Source organism: Scleropages formosus, chromosome 10 (assembly GCF_900964775.1).
Source record: "Scleropages formosus chromosome 10, fSclFor1.1, whole genome shotgun sequence".
Taxonomy (NCBI): domain Eukaryota; kingdom Metazoa; phylum Chordata; class Actinopteri; order Osteoglossiformes; family Osteoglossidae; genus Scleropages; species Scleropages formosus.
Genome location: NC_041815.1, coordinates 10,519,333 through 10,533,296, shown reverse-complemented (window position 1 = coordinate 10,533,296; position 13,964 = coordinate 10,519,333). Strand labels below are relative to the sequence as shown.

Here is a 13,964-nt window from a genome sequence, read left to right as displayed (position 1 = left end):
TCTTGACTATGGCGTGAATTTGACTATGAGTAGGGGGGAAAGCGCGAGCACAACCACGCCAAGCAGGGGTGGATCGGCGCTGCAGGTGTGCATTTGTGGTTGGAGGAAGGTGACTTCAGTAAGAGGCCTAAGAATTCATCAAGGCAAGAAGAAGTGTTTGGGGGGACGAGGGCAGGGGCCCTGCGTTGATCGCTACGACCTACGGAGCGGTTCAAATAAGTCGGGTGAAGTCCAGGGGCAGGTTGCACACCAAAGACCACAGGACATCAATACCTCTGTCTTAGAGGAGACAAGACCAAACATGGATGCACAAGGCAGCATCGATCATGGGGAGGATGCGGGGCAGATGATATCAAGACGGGCAGGGAAGGAAAGGTGTAGGGAACAAAAACTTAAGGCGAGATGGCCAGGCGCCACTGACTGTAAGGAATGGACCTCTGTTAACAATGATTTGAGAGGGATTTTAAATGGTTTGAAGGGTACGGCTGAGTCTAAGATAAACCAATTGGGTGAGATTATATATGACTATGGGGAGAAGAGATTTGGGGTGTATGAGAAGAAGCGTAAAGGTGAGCAGAGTAGGTTAAAGTCAAGAAGGCAGATGGAAATTGAGAGGTTGGTTCAGGAAAGAAGACACCTAAAAAAGCTTTGGAAACGAGCAGATGAGGAGGGTAGGAGTGGTATTAATATCTTGCAGGAAGAATTGAAACGTAGATTGGTAGTGTTGAGGAGAGCGGAAAAGCTTAGATTGAGGAGAAAGAAGAAGGAACAGGCTAGGGTGGCATTTTTTAAGGACCCATTTAAATTTGTGAAGTCCTTGCTTGAGCAAGAGAAGTCTGGGTGTTTAGATGTTCCAAGGAGTGAGTTGGAGAGCTATCTGCGGGAAATGCACACCGATGGTGAAAGTGAGAGGGTTTTTGAAGTACCTGCAGATATTCCTCCATTAGGGGAGATTGTGGTACAAATGGATGTGTGTCCTCCAAGGTTGAAAGAAGTACAAGAGGTGGTCCGGCGTGCAAGGGCAGCATCTGCTCCAGGACCCAATGGGGTTCCTTACCGGGTGTACAAAGGTGCCCCAGACGTCTTAAAGTTTTTGTGGAAGCAGATGGTGGTCGTATGGAAAAAAGGTATTATTCCAAAGGAATGGCGGCGAGTAGGAGGAGTGTTTATACCCAAAGAGAAAGATGCGGTAGATATAGGGCAATTCAGGCCAATATGCCTTCTTAACGTTGAAGGGAAAATATTTTTTAGTGTTGTGGCGCAGAGGTTGTCTGCATATTTGTTGGTCAACAATTTAATTGACACCTCTGTGCAGAAGGCAGGAATTGCGGGTTTTTCAGGCTGTTTAGAACATTGTAGTATGATTTGGCATCAGATGAAGGAGGCCAAGATGGAAGGTAAAGACCTCCATGTGATTTTTTTGGACTTGGCAAATGCCTTTGGTTCAGTGCCGCATGTTTTGTTGTGGAGGGCATTTGATTTCTTTAAAGTCCCAGAGTGTATTACGAGACTGGTTCAGGTGTATTTTGAAGACATTCAGTTTTATTTTTGTACCAAGCAATACACCACATCTTGGCAGCAGCTGGGGATTGGTATAATGGCCGGATGCACATCTCGCCTCTGGCTTTTACCATGGCTATGGAGGTGTTAATAAGGGCGTCGAGATGGGTGGTTGGGGGTATGAGGCTGAAGGATGGTTCTCGCCTTCCGCCAATCAGAGCGTATATGGATGATATGACTCTGCTTAGTACTACTGTCCCATGTACTCGTCGCTTATTAACGAAGTTGAATGGAAATCTAAAACTGGCCGGACTGAAAATTAAACCTAGTAAGTGTAGGAGTTTGTCGATAGTTAAAGAAAAGTTATCACGGGAGAATTTCCAGATTGATGGGGAAAAGATTGCGTCAGTGGCTGAAAGGCCAATCAAGAGCTTGGGTCGCTGGTATGATTCCTCATTTAGCGACAAGGAGCAGGTCAAAAGATTAAGGGAGGATGTTGTACGGGCAATTAATAGGATTGATAAATCTTTTTTGCCAGGGAAGCTGAAGGTTTGGTGCCTTCAGTTTGGTTTATTGCCTCGTATTAGATGGCCGCTAACTATATACGAGGTCTGTATGTCAGAGGTTGAAAGACTGGAAAGGGTTATGAGCAAAGCTATTAGGAGATGGTTGGGGGTTCCTCATTGTTTGAGCAGTGTGGCTTTGTATGGAAAGGGGGTCTTGGAATTACCACTGACTAGCCTCGTGGAAGAATTCAAGTGTGCCAAGGTTGGTTTGGAGTTAACACTGTCAAGCTCAAGAGACCCAGTGGTGAGATCGGTTCCTGTAAGTTTAAAAAAGGGACGTAAGTGGGATCCACGGGTAGCTGTTGCGCAAGCGCAGACAGCGCTTGAGCACAGAGATATGGTCGGTCAGGTGCAGGTAGGTAGGGCGGGGCTCGGTGCCGGTGATCGAATAAAGTTGTGGAGTAAAGCTAAGTTGCCGGAGAGGAGAAAGATGGTGATTGGTTTTATTCGCGAACAGGAAGAGGAGGCAAGGCGGGTAACTGCGACGTCACATGGTGTGCAAGGGCGATGTTTGGTTTGGGAGCATGTGGAGAAGCGGAAGATCAGCTGGTGTGATCTGTGGGCGATGGACGCCGGTCGTATTAAGTTTCTCATCGGAGCCACCTACGATGTTCTCCCTACTCCGCAGAATCTTAATCACTGGGTAGGTACAGAGCCGACTTGTAGCTTGTGCGGTGGTATAGCCTCTTTGAGGCACATTCTATCTGCATGTAAGGTTAGTTCATCTCAGGGAAGATATACTTGGAGGCATAATGAAGTGTTAAGATTCCCTTGGCATGCTTGTTGGAGAACAAGCGGGTTGAAGTTAATTCACTCCCGCAGTATGGAAGAAATAAGCTTATTTCTTTTGTGCGGGAGGGGGAGAGTGTTATAAGTCACGCGCGTGGTCGTGGTGATACGAGTTTTAAATGGGGGGAGGTGCGTGACTGGAAGTTGGTGGCGGACATGGGAAAACAACTGCAGATGCCGCAGCGCATTGCGATCACAGCGTTGAGACCCGATATTGTGCTGTACTCCGAGGGCGCACGGATAGTGTACTTCATCGAATTAACAATACCCTTCGAAGACTTATTGGAAGATGCCTTTGAGAGGAAGAAATTGAAGTACACTGAGTTGGCTGGTGAGGTGAGGGAGCGAGGCTGGCAGTGCGTTATTAGACCAGTGGAGATCGGTACTAGAGGGTTTGTTGCAAAATCAACCACGTCGCTACTGTTGGAGTTTGGTTTTAGGGGTCAGTCGTTAAGAGCAGCCGTTAAAGGCTTGTCAGAGGTAGCAGAAAGATCCAGTCAGTGGTTGTGGATGAGAAGGCACCAGGGTGTTTGGGGGAAGCACACTTGAGTGGGGAGTACTCGCCTAGGTGAACATCAATGGTTTGAGTTTTGTTGTCACCTCCATATGCTGATGTGGTGTATTGGTTGGTTGTTGGTGGTTGGGGTGGGTTTTTTGTGGGTGGAGTCGCTGGGATGGCACTGTGGGCATGGAGGGGGGTGGGTCTGGGACGCCAGATCTCGCCGTTGAGCCTTCTGGAGGTGTCATGGGCTCAATTCAATGAAACATCAACGAAGGAAGGTGCCCACTTGACAACCCCAACGAAGTGCACGCGGTGGCTCCCGGCAAGGAGGATGGTGTTTGCCCATGATGTGGGCTGATTTTTTTTTTTTTTTTCTTTTGAATGGAATTGTTTGGTGGGGGGGGGGGCGCAGTGGCGCAGTGGGTTGGACCACAGTCCTGCTCTCCGGTGGGTCTGGGGTTCGAGTCCCGCTTAGGGTGCCTTGCGACGGACTGGCGTCCCGTCCTAGGTGTGTCCCTTCCCCCTCCGGCCTTACGCCCTGTGTTGCCGGGTAGGCTCCGGTTCCCCCGTGACCCCGTATGGGACTAGCGGTTCTGAAAATGTGTGTGTGTGTGTGTGTGTTTGGTGGGGTTTCGGGAGGGAATATTGCGGCGTGGTTGGTTTGTGTCTAGCCCCCCTTGATTTTGGCACGAGGGGTTGAACATCTTTCCCTGTGTATTATTGTATGTAAGCTGTGTCAGTGCATGAGAAGAGTGCTCTATAAAAATTAACCTTAATTGTTTTGAAGATATGGGGGTGTGGTGGTGCAGTGGGTTGGACCACAGTCCTGCTCTCCGGTGGGTCTGGGGTTCGAATCCTGCTTGGGGTGCCTTGTGACAGACTGGCGTCCCGTCCTGGGTGTGTCCCCTCCCTCTCCGGCCTTACGCCCTGTGTTACCAGGTTGGCTCCGGTTCCCCATGACCCCGTATGGGACAAGCGGTTCTGAAACTCTGTGTGTGTGTGTGTGTGTGTGTGTGTGTGTGTGTGTGTGTGTGTGTGTGTGTGTGTGTGTGTGTGTGTGTGTGTGTTGAAGACATTTTACATGGCTCAGCTCAAAAAACTACGAAAAGGGAATTAAAAAAATCATTTTCCAAAAACAGATTAAAACTCTTAACAGAGTAAAGAAAGTGACTCTTTGCAAGCTAAGTACCACCACATGCCCCCACACACACACACACACACACACACACACACACACACAGAAAACAGAACCAAGAAAAACCTCATAGAATCATAACCTTCCTGATGCATCTAACCATCTTTATTCGTCCATCTGAAGCATAATATGAAGCTTTTGCCCAGCCTTTCAAAAATCTTGTGTTAACACTCTGCCAAAGAATAGCTGTTAAATCTGCATGAGACTAGTTGGCAGATCCCCATTCCTGTTTGACCACTGACAGCAGAGATAGGAGGGGAGACAAGATAGTTCCCTTGTGCTGTAGATTTCATTTCTTCTTTCAAACTTGAGGATGAGAAGCTCTGCTTTCAATGAGGAGCTCAGGCTGTTGGCTGGTTTTCCACTGTACCATTGCACCCCCATTCTCATGCAGACACCTCAGTCTCTCCGCTACAGTACATTCTCTAACACCACACATGCAAATCACCCCCCGCTCTTACTTCAATTTCTTGACATAAAAGGCTGTACCATAATATGACACTGTTCTGCACGCTCATCACCAAGTGCACACAACTCAGACACATCCATCACTGTCATACTCAACGCATGCACAACTTGTGCAGTTTATTAAAGCAGTGCATCGGGTTTTATTATAATCAGAGGATTTAAGCTTGGTAGTTGTTTACAAGTAATATCTCCATGATATTTAAGTGCACCATTGTACACCCACATACATGTAAGCATACCATGCACAACATGAGGATGCACATTTTCTGTTCTAAGGACACAAAGTTAAACTGTAATGTGTAACTTCTAGTCCTAAACACATATGGGTAATAAGATAAAAAGCACAGGAAAATAAGTATCCTTGGGGAAATATTACAACAGAGTCCCAGTGTGATTACTTCATTACCACTGAGTACCTACTCATAGCTACTTGTGGCTGTGTCCATAGCAATGCAGAGACATTGGTGATTAGTAGTAAGAGCATAAAAAGGCCAGTTCACTCGCGGTCATAGCCAAGTACAAAGGATTAAGCGCTGGATCACTTACCCTGCTGGGAGGTATCATGGGATAGCAGAAGACTGAGAGAACCAAATCAGACAACTTTTATAGATGGCAGGTAATTAAATAAACTGCCCAGTGAACTCTGAGGAAAGAGAACAGTAGTGTAGCAGTTACTGAAGTTAGATTAGAAGTCTTTCACATAGGTATTCATGTTATATTCTTTACAGATTAACTGTCTGACATTTGCTTTTTTTGTCTTGTGTGCCCATGTATTTGTGTTTGCCATGGTCTGGATGTACAGCTGAGCTTCCCTCTGCTGACACAGGTGAAGCCGACAGTTCAATGCCAAGAGGTACCCTTTAGTCGATGAGTACATCGAAACCGACACCAGTGTGAGCCTCACTTGGCTCCCCGCCTCTGCAGATTCACTTACTCTCTGGGAGATCACTGGTAGATTTGAATAATTCAATACAAGGCTTCACTGTGCTCCACCTAACGGCTGTGCTTTCTGTGTATTTGCTGGATGGGCAGAGAAAGGGCAGGCTACAGTATGTCGCCATGGTAACACAGTATCTCATCTTCTCTGACCACCACTTAGGACACACATAGCCAAAATCTCTATCTGAATGCTAGGAACTAAAAACAAAAAAAAAAAGTCACACAGAGAGACTAACAAACCACAGCCTCCCAAGCCACCCATTTTCACATTAGAGACTGAATATCCCAAAAAAATTCCCCAACTCTCAGTATGTCCATCGGGCCTGGAAAAGGTTTGACGAGGGCAATTCCCTATGCATGGCTTGAGCCAACAATACAAGCACTGCAGCTTTAATTATTGATCCATTAAGCAATGACCTGTATGAACATCCTCACTCAGCTCCTCAACAGGGGTATAAGGTAATTTGTGACAGTAGGAAACCAGCTCCTGACTGTGTTCCTGGGTGAAGTGTGATATATGGCAGAAGATCAGGTTGAAAGAAAAAGCCACCACTGCAGGTCAGCAGCTAAAAGCTCCACAGGATCTAATGAAAGGATAACAGCAGAGAGCAGAACTCTGCTGCCTTCCCAAAAGGGCATCACAGACACATTACAGAAAGGTGCTTTTAATCCCACTGCATCCACCTGCAAGGTCTGGGAAAATCCTCTGAAATCTATCTCACTCATCTGTGCACCCTTCTAGCAGAATTTCAAATGGGATAATCTGTCAAAGCAGGACAAGCCACTAAATAACTACAAATTACAAAAAAATATTAATAGTGAAAACACATTTCTTCTGTTGTTGTAATGCACTTATTTGAATAAATGTAAATGCAGATGGGAAAACAAAGTTGAATTAGAACTTTGTAACATAAATTTTGAGTAAGAATCAAGCTGATTTTAAGTATTTCTTTATGCAACTCATAGTCAAATACCAAGCTGTCTCCTCTTGTTCCTCTTGTTGAGCCCAAAAAGTTTTAGAAGGTACTGAATGCTCATATAACTCTACCATGTTGCACAAATGTTGCCTGTGTGTTCCTCATGAGGCCAAGTAAGTAAACAGAGACTGTGTTCATTTAAAAGCAATCAGGAAAATGGTTGAGGCTGACTTGGTTTTCACCCAAAAGTACACTTTGCATCATCTCCAGATTTTAAGGCCTGGGTCAGCAGTGGCAGTAAAAATATAAGCTCTGGTGAGATCTATACTGTATACCTATAGGCCTGCTATAGGAACCAGGGCGTAAATGTACCTTGTATTCATTAAATGACCATCCAACCTCTCATCAAGGTTCACATCTGTAGCTTGGAGATGAAAGCCTCAATGAAGCTTGTTGTTAATTTCCCTAGTATGGCTGCTATGATGACTTGAAGAGGTAGCAAACACACAAAACACATGAAAAGGAATCTCCCCTTTTACTCAGTGTACCTGTGAAACCTCATTTCATGTCAGGAACAATTACGGACAGGCATCACGACAAAGGGCTCCAATCTATTTCTTCATCCTCAGGTGACGAGCTTTAATCACAGAGTTCTTGACAGGCATCTGAAGAAAAAGGAGACCTTTCACCCTCAAAATCGGATCCCAGCACATGTGCAAACAAAACCGGAAAATGAACCGTTTCGCATAATTATGCGCTATGAGCTATGTGTATGAATGTGTTTGTATATTAGCAAATAAGATGACCCAAAAGCTTTATAACAGACACATTTTGGCAATTTCCATACATATCTATATCTTGCAAAGATGAGTCACAGGGCAGACATTTTGTTGGTTATACAAAAGTCACCCAGTGAAGGAAAACTGGCCGAAGGTATGGATGTTTGACAAAAATAAAACAATGCCACTTCCATCCATCACCATGAAAAATCCAATCTGTGAAATTACAAACGTTAAAGTCGAAGTCAACTTCAGATGGTAATGTAGTGATTACAGGTACTGTCTTTTGACCCAAAGATGTGGGATCAAATCCCACTTCTTCCAGCTGTAGTACTTTGAGCAAAGTACTTGCCCTAAATTGTTCCAGTAAAAATTACCCAGCCGTATAAAGGCATAAATAATTATAGGTGGCTTAACATTATCATTTGCTTTGGAGAAAAGCATCAGCCAAATAAATAAATATAAACTTATAAAGCATAAAAGAGTCTTTAGTCTAAATGATAAATTTTGATTAGATTGATGGGCTGCAGAATTTTGCACTGATGGCATCTGCCGAGGCAGCTTGTTTCTCATCCGGACAAAAACAGTGATCCTACTGTAAATAACCATTCCACAGGAGAGTACAGTACAAGGCCCATATGGCACTGAGCAGCAGAAGGCTCACTTCCAGGTGGTCACAACCCCTGACGTTTCACTAGTTTCAAGGCCAGCTTCTCTCTCTCTCCCCGCCCACCAGCTCTCAGCTTCCTGGATATAAAAAAAAAAAAAGACATCCCACAATCCAATGAGTTCCGCTTGGCAAGCTGTGCATGAGGGTCACAGGGAGCAACATCAGGGCACACTTCTATCACAGGCTGTTCTCAGACTTGGTGCCAGTTCCAGCAGGTGAAAGCAAGAGGCAGCCACCTGACTGGATGCCGTTAGATCCATCTCTGTTCCACAGAAGACAGGGTTCGCTAAATTGAGAAACCTGTAGGCATATTATGGTCTGGTCCACTAAATTCACTAGTGAATGAGATACAGATACTTAAGACATTTCAAATCCAGCATCTACAGCACCAGTGAAAATTGTTAGTACACCAGGGAAGTCTGAACAACATCTATATCAGACAAACTGGACAGCAAAGAGTCCAAACTCACATTGGAGAGTGAAAGCAAAGCAATCCCAAGAGAGCCTTCCATCTGTGGGAATGCTGGAAAGACATAACAGCTCATTTCCTATAAAAAATTCTTAACCAAATGCCTTGTGAACAAAAAGTTAGTTTGCCACAAATGTACTTGATCTTTTTACTAGTAGACTTGAGTAGCATAAAAACATTACAGACTCAGTAAGTCTGAGAAACTCTGTCTACATTCAAGAAGGGTCTGAAAACTCACCTTCTCCGAACTCACTTCGCCCAAGATCTCTGTTGCCGCGTCAGGTTCCAGTTCACCGCGACCTCGCTTGGGACAAGCGGTTTCAGACTGCCACGCCCATGCTGCTGGTACAACGAGCTACACCTGGGACCCAGTCGCAGGAAGCATAAAAGGCGGCGGCAGGACCAAGACTGACGTGGAACCTTGCTTGCCTGAAGCGGCCTATGACTGACCATTCTGGTTACCCCTGTGCCCTGTGCCCTGTGCCCTGTGCCCTGTGCCCTGTGCCCTGTGCCCTGTGCCCTGTGCCCTGTGCCCTGTGCCCTGTGCCCTCCTAACCCAGTTGGATTCCTGTGTTCCTTGACCTTTTGCCTAAATCTCGACTTCGCCTCTTGGATCTCCCTCAGTACGATAATTGCACCTTGGCTAACTGCGCCTGTCTGTGACAACGATTATTGGATCTCCCTTAATAAACATCCTGTTCACTCTGCACTTGGGTTTGTCCTCTCATTCCGGAAATGGAACATGGCACAGACAGTGTGTGTGTGTGTGTGTGTGTGTGTGTGTGTGTATATATATACACTTCACTTTCAGTATAAAAACTTCAAAAAATTTAAGAAAAGCTGTTTAAGTTCAGAAGGGGGTGTGGTGGCGCAGTGGGTTGGACCGGGTCCTGCTCTCTGGTGGGTCGGGGGTTCGAGCCCCGCTTGGGGTGCCTTGCGGCAGACTGGCGTCCTGTCCTGGGTGTGTCCCCTCCCCCTCCGGCCCTCCGGCCCCACGCCCTGTGTTGCCAGGTAGGCTCCGGTTCCCCGCGACCCCGTGTGGTACAAGTGGTTCCGAAAATGTGTGTGTGTGTGTTTAAGTTCATGAAGTTGGATTAAATTCTCAAAGACAACTGTGAAAGAAGCATATGCTGGACCTTATTTGTACAGCTGGGTTTTTAGTGAACAAATAGGGTACAAATGTATTTCTTTGGAATCCATCGAAACCACCACTCCCAAGATCTCTAGTACACGATGGCCCTGAGTGCACATAAACATCATGCACACTCATGTGACAACCTAAGTTTTTTTGTGTACTGGTCAAATAAAGGCAGAAGAGAGATACAGTATCGCATATCCACAGTTACTCTGAGTCTCTGTTCTGACAGACAGCTGCATGAACATTGTTGTGTTCCTAAGTGATGATTTCGGATCAATAAAGAATGAGCAAAGGAGGCAGCCAACTCCATGCTGATCTGGGGGGTGCCAATGGCCTGTAAAGTTTCAGTCAACATGGCACATGTGTTTTAAACAAGTGTTTTTTTTTTTTTGTTTTTTTTAATTTTTACTTACTGTAACTCATTTACGTTCCCACAGTTGATGTCAATGTAACCTGTCAAACTATGTGTGCGGTTTCAATATGACAGTATCCTACACAGATGGTGTAGTTTGCTGCACGGGAATTGATTTGCTGCCTTTTTTAATTCACAGAGCATTTCAAGAGCATTTCAGCAGAAGCAGGGCTCAAACCCAGGTCCTTTGATTTGAAAAGCAGAAACTCTAGCCACTACACCACTTGCTACCGCTGGTGAAGCAATGCTAACATTATCATCACATTTCTTGTTAGACAATATGAATATATACCGAAATTCACATGATGGTGGGGGGCTTGTCCCGTGATACTCAGAGAGCAACACCTCGCATAACATGTGCATAACTGAACCGAACACAGTTATTCAATTCATGGCATTGAGGTATTCCACACATGACCCTGTATCCTGAAGGCACGTGCGTCCTAGAGGCATACACTGACTCTGGCACAACCTGACCCAGGTGAGAGTGTGGTACCGCAGAGAACACTAGAGTAAAATACCGCGTCCTCCGGGAGATGGAGCGGCTCCGGAAACATTCCTCACTCTACATGATATATAACTATATATAATGATATACAGTATAACTTTTGGTCAATATGGATCTTGACTTGAAATGGTCATAAGAGAACTGATGACTTTGCTGTCATTCCACCTACTTGCCAGGACAAGCATATTACAATAAATAATTGAATAAATATTTAAAACATACCTTTGAAAATCAACTCAGACCTTATATTCTGGGATTCATCCTGTGTTTTATGCACCTACTGGAACGATAAACCTCGGCTCGGTGCAGCAAGTGGTAGGTAAAAAACTAGGTTTGTTTGAGACTTTCAATTTCATGTCTGCAGCTAAGTCTCCTTCTCTAATGTAATGCATAAAATTGTACTTTTGCTGAGATGTACGTAGCTTTGGGCAAAAGTGTCTGCTAAATGAATAAATGTAAATAATATATATATAATCATGTAGGGCAATGGGACGTGTCGGCTATGAAAACACGCGCCCTCAAAATGTCGTTAAAATGTTAAATAATAACACTGGACTTGACCTCAAGTGTTATCGTGAGAAAACTGAAGGTGAAACAAGTAAAAGTTTTCATCATGAGCAAAAAAAATCTGTAAATTGTTGACGCCCAGGTCCTCCCCGTACACTGAGTGAACGCCGTGAATCGTGATCATAATGATGATGGTGTGGGCGCGAGACTTCGCGGGGTCACCTGCAGATGTTGTGAGGGATCCTGGAACGCCGGTCGCGTGGGGACGGTGTGTATTGTCCCCAAACGACCACGCAGGACTGAAGAAGCTGTCTTACGCCGCCTTACCTCCACGCTGAAGGGCCGCTCCTGTGCACGCGCGGCACACACGATCCAGAACGCGAGCTGCGCGCACCACACTCCCGGGCTAACGCAACTCAATGTCAACCGTCTTCTGTTGCGCGATCTCAGCACCAGCATAGCGACGCGTTGTGTATTTACTTAATTTATCAGTCTTGGTGTGATTGTTTAAAAGTCGATAAATCAGAGCGATGTGGCAGTATTCCTTGTGTTCCGGCGGCGAGGAGGGAGGACGCGGTTCAGGAGACAGAGGGGGGATCCGTGGACAACTAGTGGCGGTCTAACCCGCCTTGTCTTCCGCTTACCCTCCTCTGCTTCTCTATTTTCACTCAAACATCGCTTTACAAAACCGATCATTGGTATTTGTGACCTTCCTCTCTTCTTTCCAGCCGTGTAGCTGATAGTTTTCACCGCCCGTTACACGCCTGCGCCCTTCTGCACCCCGCAGCAGCGCATGCAGTAACAGCCCCCTGTGGAGCGCACGCGGCCCCACGTCATCGAGCTTCGGCCGCGAGGAAGTGTGGGGGGTCTTATTCCTTTGTTTTCCAAAGAGGATGTACTTTGTGCGTAAAACAATATCCCCATATACCTCAAGCTGTACGAATAATGGAAGGCATTGTTATTATTATTATTATTATTATTATTATTATTATTATTATTATTATTACTATTATTATTATTAGTACTAGAAAAGTGTTTATATGTGTTCTGCATGTCTATTAATGTAATTATAACGGGACTATGCACATAAATGAGAGAGAGGCGAGAGGATATTTTTTGTTCCTTTTTAAAACTCGCACAGACTTCACATTAACCAGAAAACTAAGACGCCGTTGGCATTAAACGGAATGTAAGTGAAAACGCAGAGAGCGAAGCGCTTTGGACCCCGGAGTATCCCGCACATCCTGCTTGGAAGTACATCTCAGACGTATTACACATGTCCTACAAATATCCCACACAAGAGGGCGGTAATACTAATAAACGAGACAACGAGTTGATTTCTAAAGGGACTGGTTTCTTTACTATTCGCTTTAAAGGTGAACGATAAATTACTGTGATGGGTACTATTGACTCAATTTTTGATTAGCCTTAAAGAAAGGAATGTACATTTCCCCTGAACTCGCATTACCATTATCAGGTGACAGTAACGAGCTGCTTTTGACCCAAAGATGTGAATCCCACCTCCAGCTGCAGTATGCTGTTACTTAGCCTAAATCGCTAGTTTTATAAACTTGTATTGTAACGACCCGCGTTACTGTGTGTTTAGGCGGGAAGATTTGCTTATTATAAATAGTTGAATTGTGGGTAAACTGTTAATAGAGGGTTCAACCACTAGGGCAATTTTATGGGGAAACTAATGGGGTTGAGCGCGTTTAGTTTGGGGGTGCTAAGTAGGTGGGGGCGGGGGACTGTTTTGTGTGGACTATACTTTTATGGTCAATGTTTCGGGCAGATTGGGATTGGGATTGGGCCCCACCTTTCTCGGATGGGTCCAAACATTTTATAATGACGTTGGTAGCCGGGTTATGATTAACAGCTCTCTCGAGGAATGGTTGCCCCAGACAAGTGGGGTCAGCCAGGGGTGCCTGCTGTCTCCCCTCCTCTATGTTTTGTATGTGGAGCCGTTGGTGGCAGCAATTTGGGCCCACCCGGGAATAGATGGGTTGCATATTCCAGGAGTCGGTGGCAGGACTGTTAAGTTGGCCCAATATACAGATGATACAGTCCTGTTTGTATGTTCCGACCGCTCACTCGCCCAGGCACTGCGCCTGACTCAGACATTCGGTAGGGCCTCAGGTTCGGCGCTCAACCTCGGGAAGACAGAGGTAAAGTACTTTGGATTCTGGGGAGACCGAAAGGACACCTTTGGCGGTCTTTCGCTTTGTAGCGGTCCCCTCAGAGTGCTGGGTGTAAGTTTTCTTTCAAAAGGAGCAGCCTGGGTCAACTTGGAGGAGTGTCTTGCAATAGCTAGGAGAAAGATGGGGTTGTGGAAGACAAGGTCCCTGTCCTTCCTGGGTAAAACACTGATTTTGAAAGTTGATGTCCTCCCGACCTTACTTTACTTGGCTCATGTCTACCCCATGCCTCTCAATTTAAGGAAAGGGTTCGTGAAAAATGTGTTTGGCTTGGGGTGCGGTGGCGCAGTGGGTTGGACCACAGTCCTGCTCTCCGGTGGGTCTGGGGTTTGAGTCCCGCTTGGGGTGCCTTGTGACGGACTGGCGTCCCGTCCTGGGTGTGTCCCCTCCCCCCTCTGGCCTTACGCCCT

At 45.8% G+C, this 13,964-nt stretch overlaps 1 protein-coding gene across 5 annotated transcripts in view; it reads right to left on the bottom strand.

The window, feature by feature from the left end:
- Positions 1 to 12,143, bottom strand: part of mmp16b (matrix metallopeptidase 16b (membrane-inserted)) — a 65,549-nt gene extending 53,406 nt beyond the window's left edge. For 3 of the 5 annotated variants that reach the window (XM_018758814.2, XM_018758815.2, XM_018758819.1), the window contains exon 1: positions 11,687 to 12,143. In XM_018758814.2, the coding sequence (XP_018614330.1) occupies positions 11,687 to 11,818 (132 nt within the window). In that variant the 5' untranslated portion in view covers positions 11,819 to 12,143. Of the gene's footprint in view, positions 1 to 5,566; positions 6,165 to 7,424; positions 7,714 to 11,686 lie in introns of those variants that run through there. The other 2 variants (XM_018758818.2, XM_018758817.2) reach the window with 2 other exon arrangements.
- Between the last annotated feature and the right edge of the window lie 1,821 nt (positions 12,144 to 13,964).